The 21,129-nt window shown below is 43.5% G+C and overlaps 1 protein-coding gene across 1 annotated transcript in view; it reads left to right on the forward strand.

Annotated features, from left to right (window-relative positions):
* MAGI2 (membrane associated guanylate kinase, WW and PDZ domain containing 2) overlaps nt 1-19,842 on the forward strand; it is a 1,366,741-nt gene extending 1,346,899 nt beyond the window's left edge. The window contains 1 exon segment of the mRNA XM_053926810.1: nt 16,678-19,842. Within this exon segment, the coding sequence (XP_053782785.1) occupies nt 16,678-17,318 (641 nt within the window). The 3' untranslated portion in view covers nt 17,319-19,842.
* The last annotated feature ends 1,287 nt before the right edge of the window (nt 19,843-21,129 follow it).

Below are 21,129 nucleotides of genomic sequence, written 5' to 3' on the forward strand. Positions count from 1 at the left end.
GAGGTTTGAGGCTTTATTTTCCGGAGCTGGAGCCCTGGGTTGCACGGTCTGTCTGCTTCGTTGCCCGCCGTTGGTCAGGTTTATCTGTGGGCGAATGTGGTGCCGCGGGGTGCTACCCGCTGCTCTGCCTGCCCCGCTCTCCGCCACTCTCAGTCCGGCCCTCTCGGTTTATCTGCGCAGATGTGGGGCTGCAGGGTCTGCTAGTGCTCGGACTGCCTGCGCCATTTGTCCCACACTCTGCCAGTCTCAGTCCCGCCACAGCCACGCGAGTCCTCTCCACCCCGGTGCCCGTCTCTGCCCCTCCTACCAGTCTGGATGAATGGCCATTTTCTATTTTCTTGGTGTTGGTCCCCTTTGCTGTTCGATTCTCTGTCAGTTCTGGTTGTGCGAGGAGGCGCAGTGTGTCTACCTACGCCGCCATCTTGGTTCTCCCCTCAATTTTCTTAACAGATGTCTCAGGTAGATACTATATCACTTAGGCTCAGAGAAGTCAAGTAGTTTGCCCAAAGCCACACAGCTGTTCAATAGTAAAGCTAAGATTTAAGTCTACACTGCCTCAACTCTAGATATGAGTTGTGTTTCCCATGTCTGGTGTTCTTGAATGCTGGTATGACAAAGTCAGGCTGAAACCCTCCAGCGGCTCTCCAACACCTGCAGAATGGACTCCGCAGTCCTCTGCACATCCTGCAAACGAAGGAACTCGGCTTCGCCTCCTCTCCTGTCCCCCCACCTCACATCCTGCTTCAGCTGTGGCAGTCTATTTGGCGTCCCCTCAAATACCCTGCACATAGGGTAGAGCTCGAACCAGTGAATGAGTATGTGAACGTATGAATGCAAGGGCATGCATGTGAGGCCAATTCTGGAGAATGGTGAAAAAGCTTAGTTTGGTTGTATAAAAGTCAGGGATTTGGGGTTTTTTCTCTTTTCAAGGTACACAAGAGGTGGACGTGATTCAAAGCAGCAGAGAAGCAACCACTTGAAAGAAAGTCTAATTATTGAAGAACTAGGAGATGACAATGCTGCTAATAATAAAATTATAATCAGTCTCATTTCAACTTAAAGACTATTTTCTTAGGGAGGCCTCTCTGAACCCCTAAAAGAAGTTAACTCCACATTACATTATTCTGTAGCACCTTTACCATTTTTTTCACTGTTCTTTTGATGATCCATCACATTCAAAACCACTCGTTCTATATTTACCACATCTAACAAGCTCCACAAGGACAAGGGCATCGTTTTGTTCATGCTGGATTCCCAGCAGTTAGCACAGTGTCTGGCACAGAGTAGATGTTTAATAAATATTAATTAACCACAAGATTAATAGCATTTCTCTGCCCTAAGAGTGATCATGCTTCTGCTTGCTGATACCAGTAAGATAGAAAGGAATTTCATTTCACTGACAAAGGAATCTAAAACATGAGTCTGATTGAAGCAACACACATTTAATAAGTTTTAGTTCAAGTATAATTTTTGTCAGGATCAGTGAATTGGCCCACCTGTTGGATAAGGAGGAGGGACACCCTTATTGCCCTCCTGCTTACAAATGCCCCCATTGTCTTTAGGGTGAAGTGGTCACTGCTTAGTTGGCACCCAGGCTTCTCCCCAACCTGCGTTCCCAGCCTTCTCTCCCACCACCACCCCAGGCAACCCTCACCATCCCACAGACCCCACTTCGCACTTGCTGATCCCCCTTTCTGGAAAACTCTCCTCTACTTTCTGCATCTAGTGACCTACTGTCCTCCCTTCAAACTCAAACTAAAACCTCCCCTGCGCCCCCAATGTGGGACAATCTGCTCTCTTTCTCTGCCTACCCCACAGCACTCTGTACTGGCCTCTAAAAGTGTAGAAATTTGAAGTCCTGCACTAATAAGTTCCTTGAAGGCACTAATTGTTTCCTATTCATCTTTGCATCTCCAGTGTCTAGCACAAGTCTGCATAGAAGGTCAATACTCTTTCTAATGCATGAATATAAAAGAAAACCTCGGGTCCTCACACCCCATATTCATCCATCAGACAATCTAGTCAGTCTTAGAAATATGTCTGAATCCAGCCCCTTCTCACCACCTCCATTACCACCCCCCTAGTGCAAGCCACCGTGATATCTTGCCTGGGCCACCACAATAGTCTCCTGGCTGGTTTTCTTCATTTCAACTGCAATCCATCCTGTGCATAGAAGCCATCGGCCTTTTAAAATTTCAACCCCACCCTAGCCAGGTGGCTCAGTCGGTTGTAGTGTCATCCCACACACCAAATTTTGCAGATTCAATCCCTGGTCAGGGCACATACCTAGGTTGTGGGTTCGGTCCCCAGTTGGGGCAAGTATGGGGGGCAACTGATCTGTGTTTCTCTTTCACATCGATGTTTCTCTCTCTCCCCGTTCCTCTCTCTCAAAATCAATGAGCATGTCCTTCAGTGAGGATTTTTTTTTTTTTTTAATTAAAATATCATCCCCCTGCTGGAGATCATCCAGGGGCCTCCATCACACGTAGAATAAAATTCAAACTTCTTCCTGAAGCCCTATTTGCTCTCACACTTTCCCTCATCTACCTGTTAATCCTTACTGTTTCTCCAACATGCCAAGGCTCCTCTTTGTTCTTGTTCCATTTTTGCCCACGTGACCTGCTCCTGGGCATTCAAGTCCCTGCTCAATGTCACCTCATCAGAGAGGCCTTCCCTGACCACCTTATTTAAAACCGCCCAAATTTCTCTCCATCTCCTCGCCTTACCTTGCTTTTCTGCATCACACTGATCCATATCAGACTTGGTATTATTACCTATTTGTTTATTAATTTTCTGTCTCTTCTATAATTATAGTAAGGTCCATGAAGAGAGGAATGTTGCTTTCTTCACAGGTGCATTTTCAATGACTAGACCTTATAACATAAGCAGTTGGTGCTCAATAAATATTTGTTGAATAGTTTAAAAAAATAAAAGTTTCTTTAAGCATTTGCCAAAGATGGCCAACCAGGACCAGAGGTGGTGGTCACCCACTGGGAAGGCATGAACATTTCTGGCAGTTTCTGTAGAAACAGATTAAAATATCCGGCCTTCCTCCAAAAGCATATGAACACGAACCAGTTCTATAACCTCTACCACATCAGGCTGCAGTCACATCTTTTGGTGGACAGTGGAGGCATGCTCCCCACCCAACCAAGGGAGGCCAGGCCACCCTCCAACAAGAAAAAGCGGATGGTGGCCCCTGCTGCCCTCAAGGTTGTGCGTCCAGAGCCTCCATGAAAGTTTGTCTACCTGGAGCACCTGGTTCACAAGCTTAGCTAAAAGTACCAGGAGGTAGCCGCCACCTGGGAGGGGAAGAGGAAGGAGAAGGCCCAGATTCATTACTGGAAGAAAGAACAGCTCATGAGACTACATAAACAGGCCAAAAATAGCATAGAGAACAGTGACCAATACAGAGACAGTCTCAAGACCAGGACTCCTGGTCTGAACACAATGAAGACTGTTTATTCCTCACGCCTGACAGGGCTGGCCCTCCCACCATCACCATCTTGGGATGTGAGGGACCCATGGGGCAGCTATCCAGGTGCCTGGCGTTTAGAAGACTGGGAACACAGATGGGGCCTTAGTCACTCCTCCTGTTTAAGAAAGGCCTTTAAAAAGTTACTTTAAATCTCTCTACAGCTGTGCAGGTATAACTTGTCCATGTCTTACTTGTTTGTGGAGAGTTTCAGAAAATCAATACTAGGAACAACTAGTTACTTCAGTTTCAGTATTTGCAAAACTGAGCTAGAAAACTGTAACGGGAGAGGACCCGCTTCCCACACGGTCACATACCGTGCTCTGCAGCTGTTAGAGTGTGGGGAAATGCTGTGGGCAGTCTGGGCCGCATGGTGCACCTAGGCGGGGAGGCAGGCCACCAGGGGCACTGGCACTGCCTTTGCCCCTCCCCTGTTTTGTTACCAGAAGTAAATTATATTAAGAGGGGGTGGGAGAGAATGGAGAGAGCATCTGGCTACTGGGTCCTAATATAAAGAGGGAAATGAATATGAGTTCGGTGTTTTGAAAAATAAAATTGGATACAGAAAAAATATATTGTCTAAGGGTACCCTGGATGAAATACGGTAACAACAAAATTGGATGGCTCCAGGCACAGGAGCTCTGCTTCCACTAATTTACTTGTTTTTACACAGCCAGATTGTTAAAAGGGGATTTTGTTCCCTGGGGACATGTTGATGGGAATATAGTTGTATATCACTGCAGGGCCTCAGTCTAGAAGGGAATTCATCTTACTCCTGCATCTTGCCCATGGATGGCTTCCAGAGGCTGATGAAAGGATCTCGAAGATCCTGTTTGGGAACCACAGAGGTACAGACTTAGCTGGACTCCAAGAGTCTCCTGCGTAGCTCATTTCCACTTCTTCCATCTTTGGCAAACCAGCTATTATAGGTTTCATTGTTTCTCCCATGAAATAAGCACCTTATAATTGATTATCTCTGCTCTCTGCTACTCAAGACAGGGCTATATTTCTGTGATGAAGAACATTATTCTAGAAAATCTTTGAAATTAAAGATGTCATAGAAATATTAAAGTAAAACTTCTTTAATTCAGAGTCTGCTGATTTAGTGAACTCAGAATTCATTATCATTTTCATTGGGCTGAGACTTACCTTAGTCCAGCAGTGAGGGGATAGGGAGGTTACTAAGTAAATTGGTGGTGAAAACCTTATTTGCAAAAGGTATAACCAGTTTAAAAAGACTTCTTCACACCAGGCTTAAAAACAGTTTATCAGCCCTATTAATTTTTTCACATTATAAAAAATTAAGGTATAATTTATATAGTAAAATTCACCCTTTTTAGTGTACAATTCTGCCTGTTTTGCAAAACACACAGTTATAGAATCACTCCAACAGCCCCATAATCCCCTAAATTCTCTCACTCTCCCTGGTGGTCAAGCCTCTTCCTGCCCCAATTCCTGGAAACCACTAATCAGTTTTCTGTCCCATTAGTTTTGGCTATTTGAAAATGTCCTATAGAGGGACTCATACAGTACGTGACCTTTTGCATGTGACTTCTTTCACTTAGCACAGTGCATCTGCGGTTCGCTCGTGTTGGTGGGTGTGCAGGAGTGTGTTCCCTTTCACAGCAGAGCACTGTCCATTGCACCCCGGCGTGCTTTTCCACTCGCCAGTTGGGCATTTGAGTTGAGGTCACTATAAAAATTCACATCCAGGTTTTTGTGTGAACATAAGGTTTAATTTCACTTGTGTAGATACCTCAGAGTGGGACTGCTGCGTTGTCTGCTAACTACATGTTTAACTTTTTATGAAACTTGCCAAACTGATTTTCTAAAGTAGCTGCTCCACTTTCCATTCCCAACAAAAACGTGTAGGAGTTCCAGCTGCTCCACATCCTTGCCAGGTTTTCTTCGGGTTTTTTTATTTTTGTTTTCTTTTTTAAATTTTGGCCATATTCATAGATGTGTAGTAGTGGTATCTCATAGTTTTAATTTGCATTTTGCTATTAATAAAGTTGAGCATCTTTCTATGTGTTTATTTGCCATTTATATATCATCTTTGGTGAAATGATGATCCAAATTTTTGGCCCATTTTAAAAATTAAGTTCAAACTATTAATTTAATGAATGGCTGGTGTGTATATAAATGTTCATATATATCATTTCATTTGATCACCGCAACTCTGGGAGAACAGATATTATTCCCAGTTCCCAATTCTCAATTTCCCTGAGAAATTGAGGATGGAAATGGTTAAATAACTTGTCCAAGTTCACCCCAGGTGGCAATACTGGAGACAGAAGCCAGGCTTGCCACTGGCACTTTCCTCCACAATTTGCTGACGTATTCTTCCCGAAGACAAACGAGGCCACGATCTACTCCGCAAGACTGAACTGTCAGCTGAGGCTGCAGGTGACTAAGCCAGCCAAGGCAAAGTTAGGGAAAGGTGAAGTCTGTCTTTCTGTCTATCCTTCTGTCTGTCCTACACTCCTTTCCAACCCCTCCTGCAGTGACACTTCGCTGGGCTTTGTCTCCCTCCTCTGGAGTCCAACTCCCAACTGGTAGTGCTGAGAAAAAAAAATCTTAAACAAATCTTCCCTGACTTTCTCCTCTTCTCAACCCTTGAGTGGGCATGTTTGCATTTAAATGAGGACTTTTAGAGATGCCACTTCTTCATGCTGTGGTTTTGGAACTGTTCTCTTCAGGGCTGCTGAGAAATGGGCTACGGAGCCCCTGCACATGGAAGTGAGGCTTTGGATCCACCCCACCTAATCAAAGCAGCTTTGTTTTGACCTATTTTACATTTTGGGCTTTCATTTAAGATTTTATTTGAAAAGAAAATAAATGTATTGCTTTCCAAAATATGCTTGAAATAAATGAACCAGCATATGTCTCATATATCCTGTAATGCAGATATTTTACTAATTGAAACTGAACGCTCGAAATTCCCACATCCCCAGATCAATCTGGATTACGAAGATTTTACCTCATTGAAAAATAGAACTGACTTTTCCTAATCTGTTCTCCATGCTCCTCCTCTTCCCGGTCATACTAAGTATCAACTCCCTTTGGCCTCTGTGGGGTACAGGAAGGGCTTGGCTGCTGTCATCAGCCCTTGAACATTTTCATGTTTACTCCAGTGCGCACTGCTTAAATATTACCTTTTTCTCTGGTGTCCTGATGTAGAAAAGGTTAGAAAGCACAAAATAGAATTGTTGTTGGGGCTTGGGCTCTAAAGTCAGAGTCAGTCGTTCTGACTCTCACACACTAGCAGAGCCATCCTGGCAAATTGCTTAATTCATCTAAGCATCAGTTTCCTCATCTGTGAAATGAGCACAGTAGTGCCATAGTTCTGAGAACGGTTCTGAGAATGAAAAGATCATGTATATGACACATGTGTCAAGGTTTCTGGTACATGTGAGCCACTCAGCCAGTGGTTGCTCTGTGAACAGCCCCTCAAGCCCCGAGATTTGCCCATCGGCCACGGAGGTGGTTGGACTTTGCCACAAGCTCACCGCTGCACCTTGATTATGCTTCCACAATGAGTATCAGTGTGAAGCTTCACTAAGCAAATACGAGCACAATTTTTGAAGTTATTAATGTTTATAACACCTAGTTTACATCTCTCTGGTAATAAAGGTGAAAAAACACATGCTTAAAGGCCATTAACAATACCTCTAGATTGGAAACAATGCTTCAGAAAGAGCAGAAGCAAAGTAAAATAATTTGTTCTGAAATTTTTAAATGCACATTTTTCTTATTTGTATTGTGTTACAAAAGGCAATCACCTTTTAGTGGCTGATCAGATCCAGATGAGCCATTATGGTTTGAACACATCCTTAAGACTTTTTTTTTTGAATACCAAATGACTTCACATTACTATCCTTTGATCTACTCTAATTATTTTTATATTTCTCACAATATTCTAATTTAGAAGAAAACATATTTCAATGCACCTGAAATATATTCAGCTGCATCGAATATATTCAATTCAGGCATATCAGTATTCTCTAACCCAGCCAACTGTTGGTTGAAATGGGAAATGTTTTTGTCAAAAGAAGTAACACTTACAAAATCCATGAACTTCTTTGCAGAATAATTTTGAGCAGTAAAAGTATTTATGTCTCAAACTGACAGTGTTTCCAATATCTAGCATGAGTATTTTCAATTCAATTCAGGTTTAAGGTGTGACACTGTGAGGTATATTTTTAAAGTTCATAGTATTATCCCTGTTCTTAAGAAATGTAATTTCATTATTCTCTGACTCTTACTCATACTTCCAGCATTTTCACAAATCAACACCCTAACTATGGCAACTGTCCTTTTGTGTCCACAGTTCAAACACAAGCTGCATTTCAGAGTCGCCATTTGGAGTAATGATAGATTTGCCTCTGACCTTCACTTTAGCTTTTGTCATGCTGCTCCAGATGAGGAAATGAGCCCCCTTTTTCATTCAAAATAGTGGGTAGTGAAGGAGTCCTATAACAGTGCCTCAGCTGAGCTCGTAGAACATCACCCACTTCAGAAAGTCATTCGACAACCCTGCCTTATTACCTACCAGCGATGCAGCCTTAAATAAGCTACTTAACCTCTTTGTGCCTTAGTTTCCTCATCTGTAAAATGGGCAAGTTTTCATGTGAGTAAATACATTTCAAAGTCTTAGAAGAGTGTCTGGTACCCAGTAATCACTTCAATCAATGTCAGCTATTGCCATTATTATTGTAACCAATGGTGGTCTTATTGCCTTCCTTAAACACCCTAATCCAAAGGCAGCCATTATGCTCTGTGTACCAGTACCGCAGTGAGAGAAAGAAAGCAAGCAGTGTGGGAGCCCGTATTCAGGGCATGGGGGATCAATCGGTCCAAAGATGGAAGCCCTAAGGCTATTAGGTGAGGCAAGAGGCAGGTCCCTTTCCCCTGAGATAATCCCTGGCTCCCTTCTGAGTGGTCTCCCTTACCTTCAGCATTTGGATAAAATTATTTCTTCCTTGATTTGAGTTATATTTTCCTTTTCTGCACAAATTTTTGCTGGATATACGAGCCACCTGGGAGAATCAAGAATGCAGGTCTGCAATTAAGTAGTTTATTCCTGTCACTTGGGCTACATTCCATAAGATAAACTAGATGTTGAAACATAGTAGATGAGGTATTTTGTTTGTCTTGTTTTGTTCATCTCAGGCATATGAAGTGAAAGAGTGTATTTTATTTTTCAATACTCTGGGTTCCTGTAAGATAATTTAAGAAATAATACAGCTTTTAACTAAAGATAATGGTGTGTGTGTGTGTGTGCGTATACTAATAATATATATTTATGTATTAATCAGTCTGCATTATACGAAACATCCAAACTGGCTAGAACTGACAGCAGGAAGGGGAAGAACTTGATCCTAACTTAGGAGAAGGCCTTGCTTCTCCCGCAGGGGAGTGTGAAATATTTAGGGTCTCTCTTACCTGTGGTTCATCTGAACCTTCAAGGGCAAGTTGGTTGCCTCCCCAGGGATGGAGCTCCTTTAAGCAAAGTCATTACATCACCTTGGCTGTAAGGTAAACAAGGGAAAGAACAGCTGTTAAATGTCAGGGGAACTTGACCACATGTTCTTGTATCCAGAGCTTCTCTTTGTCCCTCTCCATCCCAGGGAACACTGATGAAATCTAAGAACTCTTCCCAATGTATAAGGGGGGAACCCCCCCAAAACACAATTATCTTCTGGAGGGTGGGTCCCTTGTAGTACAGGCTTCCCCCACTAAGTGAGTGTTCTATGAGCCTATCTGTATCAGGGTACTTGCTGGTGTTTTCATGAAAGGCTACGTTCAGCTTCAGTGATCTTTTTTTGAAGACTCAACACATTTGCCCATTTCATGGTGGGTGATTCACAACTGTACCTGCCCATACCACACTGAGTGTTCAGCAGTTTTTGACCAAAAACAGCATGACCCTCATGCCCCACCCTCCCTATTCAACCAATCTCACCCTGAGCAACTTTTTTCTTGTTTCCCGGAATGAAAAAAGTCCTCAAAGGGAAACATTTTGCCAATGTGGAAGAGGTGAAACAAAAAACAGCAGAAGCACTAAAAGGCATCAAAATCAACAAGTTCAAAGACTGTTTTGAGCAGAGGAAAAAAATGTCCCAATAGGTGTATTGCATGAAGTGGAGGGTACTTTAAAGGTGCCTGAAGTGTAAATGTGAGAATAAATACACATTTTTTTATAAATAAATTCCAGGGAGGACTTCTGGCCAAGATGGAGATGTAGGTAGATACACTTTGCCTCCTTACACAATTAAAAGAAAGACAACAACAAATTTCAAAACAAAAATCAACCAGATCTGGCAGAAAATCGAACTGTATGGAAGTCCGACAACCAAGGAGTTAAAGAAGTAACATTCAGACTGTAGGAGGGGCGGAGACGACCAGTCAGGGTGGAGAGCATGCACGGTGAGGCGGCAGCTGGCAGACCAGGTGGTCTCACATTTGCGTGCAGATAAACTGGGAGGAACAACTGGGGAGCAAACAGACTGCGCAACCCAGGGTTCCAGCATGTGAAAAGAAAATCTCAAAAGCTCTGGCTGTGAAAACCTGTCGGGGTTGCGGTGGTCAGAGAAACTCCCAGCCTCGCAGTAGAGTTTATTGGAGAGACTCACAGGGTCCTGGAATGTACACAAACCCGTCCACCCAAGAATCAGCATCAGAAGGGCCCAATTTGCTTGTGAGTAGCTGAGGAAGTGATTGAAAGCCAGTGGAGAGCCGAGCAAGTGGCACTGTCCCTCTCTGACCCCTCCCCCACATACAGAGCCATAACGCAGTGATGTGGGTTGCCTCGCCCTGGTGAATACCTAAGGCCCTGCCCTTTACTACATAACAGGTATGCTAAGACAAAGAAATACAGCCCAAGTGAAAAAACAGATTGATCCAAGAGTGATGAAGAAATAGCCAACCTACCTGTTGCAGAGTTCAAAACACTGGTAATTAGTATGCTCACAGAAATGGTTGAGTGTGGTCACAAAATAGAGGAAAAAGTGAAGGCTATGCAAAGTGAAATGAAGAAAAATATACAGGCAACCAACAGTGAAGAGAAGGAAACTGAGACTCAAATCAATGATTTCGAGCACAAGGAAGAAGTAAACATTCAACCAGAAAGAATGAAGAAACCAGAATTCAAAAATACGAGGAGAGGCTTGGCAACCTCTGGGACATCTTTAAACATTCCAACATCCTAATCATAGGGGTGCCAGAAAGAGAAGAAGAAGAGCAAGAAATTGAAAGCTCACTTGAAAACATAATAAAGGAGAAATTCCCCAATCTGGCAAAGGAAATAGACTTCTAGGAAGTCCAGGAAACTCAGAGAGTCCCAAAGAAGTTGGGCCCAAGGAAGCACACACCAAGGCACATCATAATTACATTCCCTAAGGTTAAAGATAAGGAGAGAATCTCAAAAGCAGCAAGAGAAAAGGAGACAGTTACCTACAAAGGAGTTCCCATAAGACTATCAGCTGATTTCTCAAAAGATACCTTGCAGGCAATAAGGGGCTGGAAAGAAGTATTCAAAGTCATGAAAGGCAAGGATCTACATCCAAGATTACTCTATCCAGCAAAGCAATCATTTATAATAGAAGGGCAGATAAAGTGCTTCCCAGATAAGGTCAAGTTAAAGGAGTTCATCATCACCCAACCCTCATTATATGAAATGTTAAAGGGACTTACCTAAGAAAAAGAACAAAATCAAAACTGTGAACAGTAAAATGACAATACACTCACAACTATCGACAACTGAACCTAAAAACAAAAACAAAACAAACTAAGCAAACAACTAGAACAGGAACAGAATCACAGAAGTGGAGATAACATGGAGGGTTATCAGTGGGGGAGGGGGGAGAGAATGGGGGAAAAGGTACAGGGAATAAGAAGCATAAATGATAGGTACAAAATGGACAGGGGGAGGTTAAGAATAGTATGGGAAATGGAGAAGCCAAAGAACTTATATGTACAACCCATGGGCATGAACTAAGGAGGGTAATGCTAGTGGGAGTAGGGGTGGAGGTCGGGGAGGAATAAAGGGGAGAAAAAAATGGGACAACTGTAGTAGCATAATCAATGCAATATACTTTTTAAAAAATAAATAAGTAAATAAATCCCAGGTTTTCTGGGTTCCCTCCTGGTAGTTTCTGTTGCTGGTATCCTCTTTCTGCATTCTTCCCTCCAAACTAATTTATTTCCTCTCTTACTTCAAATGTGCATTATCATTTCATCACCATTCTCTCTCTAAAAACTGACAAAAATCACAAACACAGACCTCATTGGGGCCGATTATTCTTTAACTGAAGATCTTTTGCCTTGAAGTATTCCCTCAAGTAGTCATTTGATTTCAAGTCTTCCATTTCAATTTGTGGAATAGAATTATTTCTTCATCAAATATTCATTGCACGCTTACTCTTGTGTCAGACAGTATTCTGGGTGTGAAGTCCCCTGTCACAAACAAGACCAGGGTGGTCACTGCCCTCCATAATAGAGGCTGAATGATGATATTAAACAAATAAGGAGGCAAATACATAATTACAAATTGCAAGTACTATGAGGAAACAAAAACAAGATGCTCTTGAGGAGAGCAGAGCATCTGCTGTGGATTGGGGTTCCCTGAGCTGATATTCAGGAGTCCTAAAGGGTGAAAAGAAATGTGCTATGTGAATAGTTGGGGGAGAGCGTTCCGGACAGAGGAGTCAGCAGTGACATCCCAGAACAGAGAATGAGCTTGGTGCATTTGAGGACGTGAACCGAGGCCAGGGTGTGTGGAGAATGGGGGGTGAAGGGAGAGGAAGCCGGGAGGCTGGCAGGCTTTTGTGGATCATGTTACTAATATTGGATTTTAATCTAAGTGGTAAGAATTTACCAAAACTTTCCAGCAAGGGCATGGTGTGATCTAATCTATATCTCAAAGAGGTCTTGTGGATACTGTATGGAGAATTCTGGAGGTAGGCAAGAGTAGAAGTAAAGGGAAGAGTGGGTTATTGCAGTTGCCCATGTGAGAAACAATAGCTTGGCAGGCCCACCTCTTGCATGTGGTAACTAGGTTAGTTGTCCTGGGCTCCGAGCTCAGGGGGGAGGGTGTGTGGTTCCCAGTATACCACACTTAACTTCTCTTGTCTGAACAACACCAAACTTCATTTTTACAGTTTCTGTCTGTAAGAATGTGCCAAGGGTTTATGAAAGATATCCGCTCACACTGTGGCCTTCTTTTAAGAGTGATGATCTTGGACAGCCCACACTGGTTCCCATCTTCCAGGGACTGTCCTATATCTTGAACTAGGGTGGCGAAAGTGAGGGTGAACAGAAGTTGACAGAGTCCATGTATATCTGAGACTAATGTGGCTTGCAGGTGGACTGCACTTGTGAGGTGAGGGAGAAAAAGCAATCAAGGATGACGCCAGGTGATAGTTGTGCCATTCACCAGCATACAGAAATAAGGAAAGAGCACAAAATAGGCTTGGGAAGAAAAGATTTCCATTTTGGACTTGTTAAAGTGGAGGTGCTAATATATTCATGTGGAGAGGTCAGGTAGACAGATGGACATAGCAGCACAGAGCATAGCAGAAACATTCAGGACTGGTGTTCTATAAAAACTACATGAATGCATGAGAACACCTAGGAGACTATGAGGAAAGAAAATGACCTAAGACCAAGCCTTGAGGAATGCCAACATTAGAGGCTAGGTAAAAGAAAGGAGGAACCTGCAAAGTAACTTGAGAAGGAGCTGCCAGAGTGCTGGGACAGACAGATAGCCGGAGAGTGGAGTGTATGGCAGCCAAGAGTCCAGCTTGTTTCTGGGAGTGGTCTGTTGGGGGACGTGGTGAGATAAAGCCCTGAGATAAATACAGAACCATGGCCTCTGGATTTGACTTTGACTAGAGCATTTTCACTCAGGTGCCAGTATGGGTGGAGGAAGATGGTTCAGAATAAAAGGCTTTTTCCTTTCTAACGTCATCTGTTGGACTGAGACATTGGTTGGACAAAGGAGCTGCAGAAATCCCAGCAGGCCCATGTGGCTCTTCTCATCTTTCCCAGATGTCCGTTATTTTTAATTCTAGCTCGAATATCTCACACAGGAAGGATGTTTGGAGCTCGTACTCCTGGACAGGTACTTCATCAATGAGCGTGATCACACTCATTAGTCGGTGGTCAGGTTCAAGAAAAAAATAAAAAGAGGTGGAGGGAGAGGAAGCAAGAGAAGGGGGAAGAAAGAAAGAAAAATAAGATTTGAAGATATGAGAACTAAATGGGATTAATTCTTCTGGTTATTGCACATCAAGATTTCACGAAAACTGGAGTTTGAAATGTCCGAGAAGGCCTCTTGCTGACCAGCTGTTTGTCACCTTGATGCGGAATGCGGCAGGGCAGGGCAGGGCAGGGGCCGCTGCAGCCTGTCCTTGGCGCTGCATGGAGCACTGTGGCTCAGCCGGGGGCAGATGCCGCATGTCCAGCACTGAACTGGAAGATTCCTGTCCCCCCAAATGAAAACTATTAAGCTGCATATATAAACAGCCATCTTTTAAATCATTTTACTTTGTGATGGTAGTTCATTTTAATTTATGACTAATATGCTTAATCCGTAGTGGCTTAGAACATTTTAGCTTTTAGTTTCTCCCATTAAACATTTAATAATCTATAAACAAACACTTGAGAAGTGTTTTTACAAGAGGGATTCTTTTTATATTTTTATATTTTGAATAACTTCACCTTCTACTTTACCGTTGTAAGCAAGTTGTTCAGAAACAAATGCCAAGTTTTCAGTTCATTGCTGGGATCTTGATTCTGGGGTCAGCAGCGGCCACTGGCTTGGCGCACCATTTCACATACTTTAATCCTATTTGCAAGGCTACATCTTAGGAAAATTTTCTCAGTAAGTAACAAGAGTAAAGAAACCTGACATTTTACTCCTGGCTTACCCATTTAGCAATCTTGGTCAAATCACGTAAACTCTCTCTGCTTCAGTTCCTCCTTCAGGAAATGGTGTGAATAATCTCAACCTCCCTGAATCTCACAACTAATGAATGGGAGGCCAGCTAATTGACCCTACTGTGTGTGATGTAATGGCAGGGGAGGGGGAGCTATTAAAATGAGCAACATCATCACAGTGGTCCAAGTTAGAGATGACCATTGCACTACTACCCTCGAGTGAGGCCTTTTGAACAGCACTTTTAACTCTTTCGAGCCATGTCTTCCTGTATTAGTGGCATTGCCATGAGGTATCATTTGTTAGAGTTCTAAATTCTAACTCAGAAGCAGAATGTACTCCAACTTTCAAAGAAAACATTTGCATCTGAAGATTTCAGAATATTCCAAGGTGACCAGGGGTACCTGAGGTAGAATAAAACCACTCCAGGGAATCACCGCAGTGGGAATGGCTGACTTACGGCACTCATTCAAAACCTGCCTGGCAAGTGCACTAGTTAACGTGGTCCAGTCTGTACGCAGGCAGCCAGTGGGGCACAGGAGAAAAATCTGACTCAACTATGTGTAAAAACTTGTTCTAATCCTTCCATTGTAAGGTGCTTTGCCCTTTGAAAGTCCACACCTCACCTCGATGAGGCAGACATTTTATCCTCACCTTATAAAGGGAGAAGTTGAGGCTCAGATAGATGGAGTAGTTGGTCCCAAATCCCATCAGTGGTAAATGCCGGAGGCAGGATTGGATTCCAGTTTCCTGATGCTTTTCAGGATTTTTTATCCACTACATAGTGAGTAGACATAATAATTGATATCAGTCTATGGAAAGAAGGAAGAGAACATTGTACTCTAAATACCCCATTCAAATTTAACATCAAAGGAAAAAAATTTTTACAACTGATTTGATATTCTACAGGTGGCCAGAATTACTGGAACTATTCTGCCCTCTTCCTCTCCTTCTCTCTCTATAATTCAGCATAAGAATCAGATAAGAAGGTACCAGATAAGAATCCTCAACTTGTAAACAAAGTAGACCCTTGATATCCGTGGACTGGGTGTGCATAAGGGGCCCAGACAGACTCTGACCCATGACATTACAGTGGCAGGAATATGAGTGACATGCACTGAGGCTGGTGTATGGGGCTGAATCTCTTGGCTAGTGAGGGTGCCTGGCCTGCCACGCAGCATCCAGATACCAATGTGCCTTCTTTGCTCCCTACTCATGACCATACACCAATTCTATGGAGAACAATTACACTCTAGAAGGATATTCCAAAATTGAGGATTTCCCAAGGTTTTGGGATATATTCCTTACAAATATTAAGGGTTCACTGTATTTGCTATCCCTGCTTTAATTTTGCTTTAGTAGCCAGAAACTCAAGTGTAACGTCAGTGCTCATAGTAGTGACTAACTCATCTGTTCTCCCTCTACTTGGCTTCTGACCAGTGTTTGCATTGTTTAAAGTCATTTCTCATTTTTATCATTCTATTTCGTATGTGTTTTGTTGTTGTAAATTATGTCAAATCCTTTCTTAAAGATCTTAAATCCCACATAAATGTTGAAACTAGGCTTCCTAGAAAGAATAATTTATCTTAATGCTAGAACTTTTATAATGTTAGAACTACTGAAAAGAATTGAGGATAATGATTTCCAAAAGACAACAATGAAAGTTTTTACATAAATATATCCAAATTCTGAGACTGACGGTAGCTAAGAATTATGCTTCAAGTGACACCTAATGGTTGGAAAAGTCACTCTCCTAACTTTTTCCAGAGAACTCAGACCAAGTGTTTCTCAAAGCTTGGTTCTTGGACCATTTTCAGAATCATCTGGATGCTGTTAAAAATGCAGAGAAATTCCTGGGGCCTATCCTACTGGGATCTCTGTGTCTGGCCACCCAGGAATGTGTATTTTTCACAACTTCCCCAGGTTATTCAGATATACACAGAGGGCCATCAGACCTGATGACGAGCAGAAGTTAGAAGTGGCCAAGGTGTAGGGATGGATTAGGCCCGGGCTCAGCAGTGACCTCCCTGATCTGTCAGTGAGGGCAAGGGGCTGGGGTAAAGACAGGGGCAGAACTTGGAGGCCCAGGGATGCGTCCGGCTGCCCTCTTGGCAGTGAGGGTGGGTTGGCGGTGGCTTGGGACCTTGAGAGCAGTCGCCCCTGGCTACCTGCTCCTGTCCCTAACGTAGAGAGAGAGGTCGCGGGAGCGGCGAAAGCCCGCGCGGCGGCTCGGCTCCTAACGCCTGTGCTTCCTGTCCCGCAGACGAACCCAACTCCTGGAGTGGTCCCGCTGCCGCCTCCCCAGGTCTGCAGGAAGTAGGCGTCTCCCCCGAAGACGTCCTCTCGCCATTCTCTCCATCACATCCAGCCCCACCCTCCGACCCTTCCCACCAGATAAGCCCAGACCCGACTTGGGATATCAAAAGGGAACACGACGTTAGGAAACCAAAGGAGCTTTCAGCCGGCGGCCAGAAGAAGCAGCGCCTCGGGGAGCAGGGGGAGCGCTCGGCGAGCCCGCACAGGGCCGCGCGGCCGAGGCTCGAGGAGGCGCCCGGCAGCCTGGGGCGGCCCGAGGCCGGCAGGCCCTCCTCGGAGGCCAGGGCGCCCGGGCCCGCGGTGGACGCGGCGCGGGCCGGCGGGAAGGAAGGGTCCCGCGCCGCGCCGGGCCCGGAGCTCGCGCGCCGCGAAGGCCCAGGCGCTGCGCCCGCGTTCACGGGGCCGGGCGGCGGCGCGCGGGAGGCCGAGGGCCGGGCGGGCGCGCGCGCGGGGTCCCGGGCGGGCGCGCGGCCTCCGGGGGGCGCCCCCGCGCGCAAGGCCGCCCTGGCGCCGGGGCCCTGGAAGGTTCCCGGCTCCGACAAGCTGTCCGGCGTCCTCAAACCGGGCGCCTCGGCCGCGGGCAGATGAGCTGCGCGGCCCCGGCCCGCCGCCCCGCCTCGACGCCTGCAGGCCGTTCTTCTTCGGTTGCGTCTCGCGGCGTTTTAATTTATTTTCACTGTCACACGCTTAGATCCACTAGGCAGCGAGGCCTGGGAGCGCCGACGTGAGGTGTCCACCGAGCACGGGCGGTCCCGCCTCCTCGCGCAGACCGAAACTGACCCCAAAGCCCCCGGCTCCGCTGCGGGGGCTTTGGCAGCTATGGAAGAACCAAAATAACGTGAAGAACGTCACGGAGAGACAGTGCAGTGTAGCTTTAGTTTAAAAAAGAAAGAAAGAAAATTCCCCCCACTGCATGAAGGATCTGGATATCATCCAAACTTTCTATCAAGAAACTGGACAAGTTAAGAGCAATCACGAACTGGAATATCGCCTTAAAAAATCAAACTGCACGGAGCAAGCTGAAACTGAGACAAGATTATATCTTTTAATTGATCTAAAGAGTTGTAAATAAATTGTTCTTGACATAACTAGACAGGGGTTAAAAGGTTTCTTTGAAACATTCGGAACTGTTCGCCCACGACATGTTTCCATGGCTCACCCGTGGCATCCATCACTGGTATTAGCAGCAATGTGCTCTGCGTAGTGCAGGATGAGTTAGAAATCTAGTGAATTCATTGGTGTGATGCCATTTTTACTGCCATTTCTGTGATCAAATCATATTTCTGTACGTTTTCAGTGGTAGAGAAAAAAAGGTTTTAAAAATTGTATCCTAGGGAAGTTTGCCGTAAGTCAGAATTTCGCGGTTTAGCTCATAGATCTTAATTGGTTTTCATCTAAAATATGAATTTCATAGAACCACAATTTGTTTAACCAAGATTGGCAAGGCTGCAGTTCCTTTATAAAAAGGCTTTCCCATTGTCTCGGGCTAGCAGAGATAGTAGCTTCTTTGACAGCAATGTTATATTTTACTTATTTTATTGTCTTTTTTAAAAACCCTCTTTTCATGACTTCATTTTCACTTTCATAGAGCAGAAGCAAAGGGTTTCTCCTGTATTTTTTAGACTATAATGAATCCCTGATAACTAAAAAATCATTATGACCAATTTATTTTCATTAAAGAACATAAATCTTTTTAGCATTCTTTTCTGCTTATCTTTCCTTATTCTTTCTCCTTTTCTTTCCTTTTGGTTTGCTTTTTTTTTTCCTGCTGGTCTTTGCCAAGTTTTATTTCTTTAGCAACCTCTAGATGTTTCAGTTTATCTTCATTGATCTACGCTTGATCCCCTAGTAAAATTCTAAGGCTTGCTTTTTTTCCCCTGCTGCTTTAATATTTCTTTGGGAAAAAAAAATGGTATCCATTTGTCAACCAAAGAATCTCCAAACTTATAGAAAACTTTTATAAAAATTTATTTAAGCCGGATTTTTTAGAAAATGCCCAGAAGCCAAGTTGCAATGGATTGAGAAAATGCTCTGGAGAGTGTTGGTTTTCCAGTTTATTTTACTCATTTAGAGTCAAAGGAGAAATGGGAATTTATGATCAGACTATCCTGTGTGGTAACTTTTTGTTACAGTGCATTTCAGGTCTGCCACGTAACCCCTTGGGCTCGTTCGGTTTATTATATAGCCCCTTTTTTTATTCACACAACGTTGCTTATTTGTAGCTACACATATTAAAAGGCTAAATGTCTCTGAGGGCAGTTTTTCTTGAATATGGTCTGAATGAATGAGGCTTCATCCTGCTGGTAAACTGCCCCTTACAGGAGTTCAGATGCAAATGAGCCTCACCTCCCTGCACTTGTAGTCAAATAAGGAAAGCAGGGAGAGCTGGTCCAGCACACAAGGTCTCACCTAACAGCCTCCCAGTGTTGACCCTTTCCCTCTTTGTAATTGCTGTATCCTGAGCACTCGCTGTTTAATTTTCATGAAGCAAAGGAGTAGTGCGGTTGTTTGACAAGAGGAAAATATGGTTGAAAGCCTCCAGTGAAGTGTCTTGCAGCTTGTAAAGCAATTTCCAAAAATGGAGCCCATTCATCATAAACAAAAGCACAAACACATGTAGCAGTTTACAGTACATTTGGTTTAATCTCAATTAGTCTTTCTCCCCTGGACTAGAAATCCAGCGTAGTTTGCCATTAATTTATTGAATCTGGTTTTGGACAATGCTTCTGTAGTGTAGCTGCACGTCCCGGTACTGTATCCTCTGACATTATTTTCCATGTGTTACAAAAGGATAAAAAAATTGAGATTACGCTTGCATAAACTCTAATTTGCACAGTTCACAGCTACTACTTGTGCAGTAATTGCTTTATGCAGCTGTAATCCATAACCTGTGAAGACAGCACATCATCTAAATCCCATTCCAAATAATATTTCTGTGTAGTGTTAGCTGTGAATTTACCCTGTACAGCTGTATCTCTATAAATATAATTCCATGTATTAATAGTCACAGAAAGACTGTAAGTGAGCAACTATTTTTATGAAACGCACCACTATGGATAAATTAACTTTTACAGAAATCTTGTTTACTGTATGATATTCTAAAACACTGTCAAATAAAATATATATCCAAAAATCTTTTCTTTTTCCAACTATATAGGGTGTGTGTTAATTTGAGTAAATAATTACTGGGATTTAATTTTTTTTAACTGTAGTTTTCATACATTTTTTTTAAGTACACTTAAGCTGAATGCCCCAAACAGGACTTCTTTGAAGCTTTCTTTAAGCCAAATGCAGTGGAATTACAAGGGGGAAAAAAACTTGAATTTTTCACCCAAGTAAACTGAGAGTTTTCTCATAGGTACTGTAGTTGGTACTTTCCTGTCAGCTCACTGTATCATTTATGGGTTGGTAGTATATTCCTGTGGTTTGCTGCACTAAGTGATACTGAGCCTTATTCCCAAAAGGACTTAAAATTAATCAACAGTAAATTTCATCACATTTTTTCCTTTTAATTCTGAATTTTTTTTCAAGCAAAAAATCCCAAGGAGTTTACGCAGCAGCCTACACTAAATTTCGAGAACAGCAGTGTAGAGGTCCACAATGAATGGCCGAATCTCCCTTTTGCCGAGTATTACGTGTGCATCAGGGAGAAGAGAGTGCTCCGTGGTGGCAGGGAGTGCCAACCGTGCCGTCAAGGGGATTACAATCCAAAGAAACAGCCTGAGTCCTAGTCCCGTCGAGACTGATGGCAACAGGAGGCCTAAGAGTCCCAAACTGACGGGTTTTTATTCCAGTATAATTTCTTAAAAGCTGAATGTACTATGTATCACTTTTAGAAAAGGGAAGAAGCTGATAGGAAGTGTGAAATGAAGCACAAAAGATATTTGTAATAAAAATATCATTCTTTGTGAACTCATCAGAGAATGACCAAGTGCAAGCTGGAAAAAAAAAAGATTTATAAAACAATGTAGTTAACAAAATGGGGTATAAATATTAATTATGCACAGCTAATTACTAGTTTAAAAAGGAAGAAAGTCATTAAAATATCAAAAAGATTAAAAGTCAGAAGCCAAAGCAATGAGGACAGGACTGGGACTGGGGTGAAGGCGAGGGAGGCCCCTGGCCTGGGCAAGGGCCTCACCATGAATCAAATGTCTCCCAGGTCAGGCAGGCAGATATGAAACGGTGAAGAGAGCCAGGTGGGGCAGGGCCAACGGACCCTCCTCAAAAGCTGTCATCTTGTCAAGTCCAAGTCCACTGTGGTGTGGCCTTTCAGTCTCTCAAGGGAAGGAAGGAAGGAAGGAAGGAAGGAAGGAAGGAAGGAAGGAAGGAAGGAAGGAAGGAAGGAAGGAAGGAAGGAAGGAAGGAAGGAGAGAAACTGGTTCTTTATTTGAAATTT

The sequence above is a fragment of the Desmodus rotundus genome, chromosome 6, assembly GCF_022682495.2.
Source record: "Desmodus rotundus isolate HL8 chromosome 6, HLdesRot8A.1, whole genome shotgun sequence".
Lineage (NCBI taxonomy): Eukaryota > Metazoa > Chordata > Mammalia > Chiroptera > Phyllostomidae > Desmodus > Desmodus rotundus.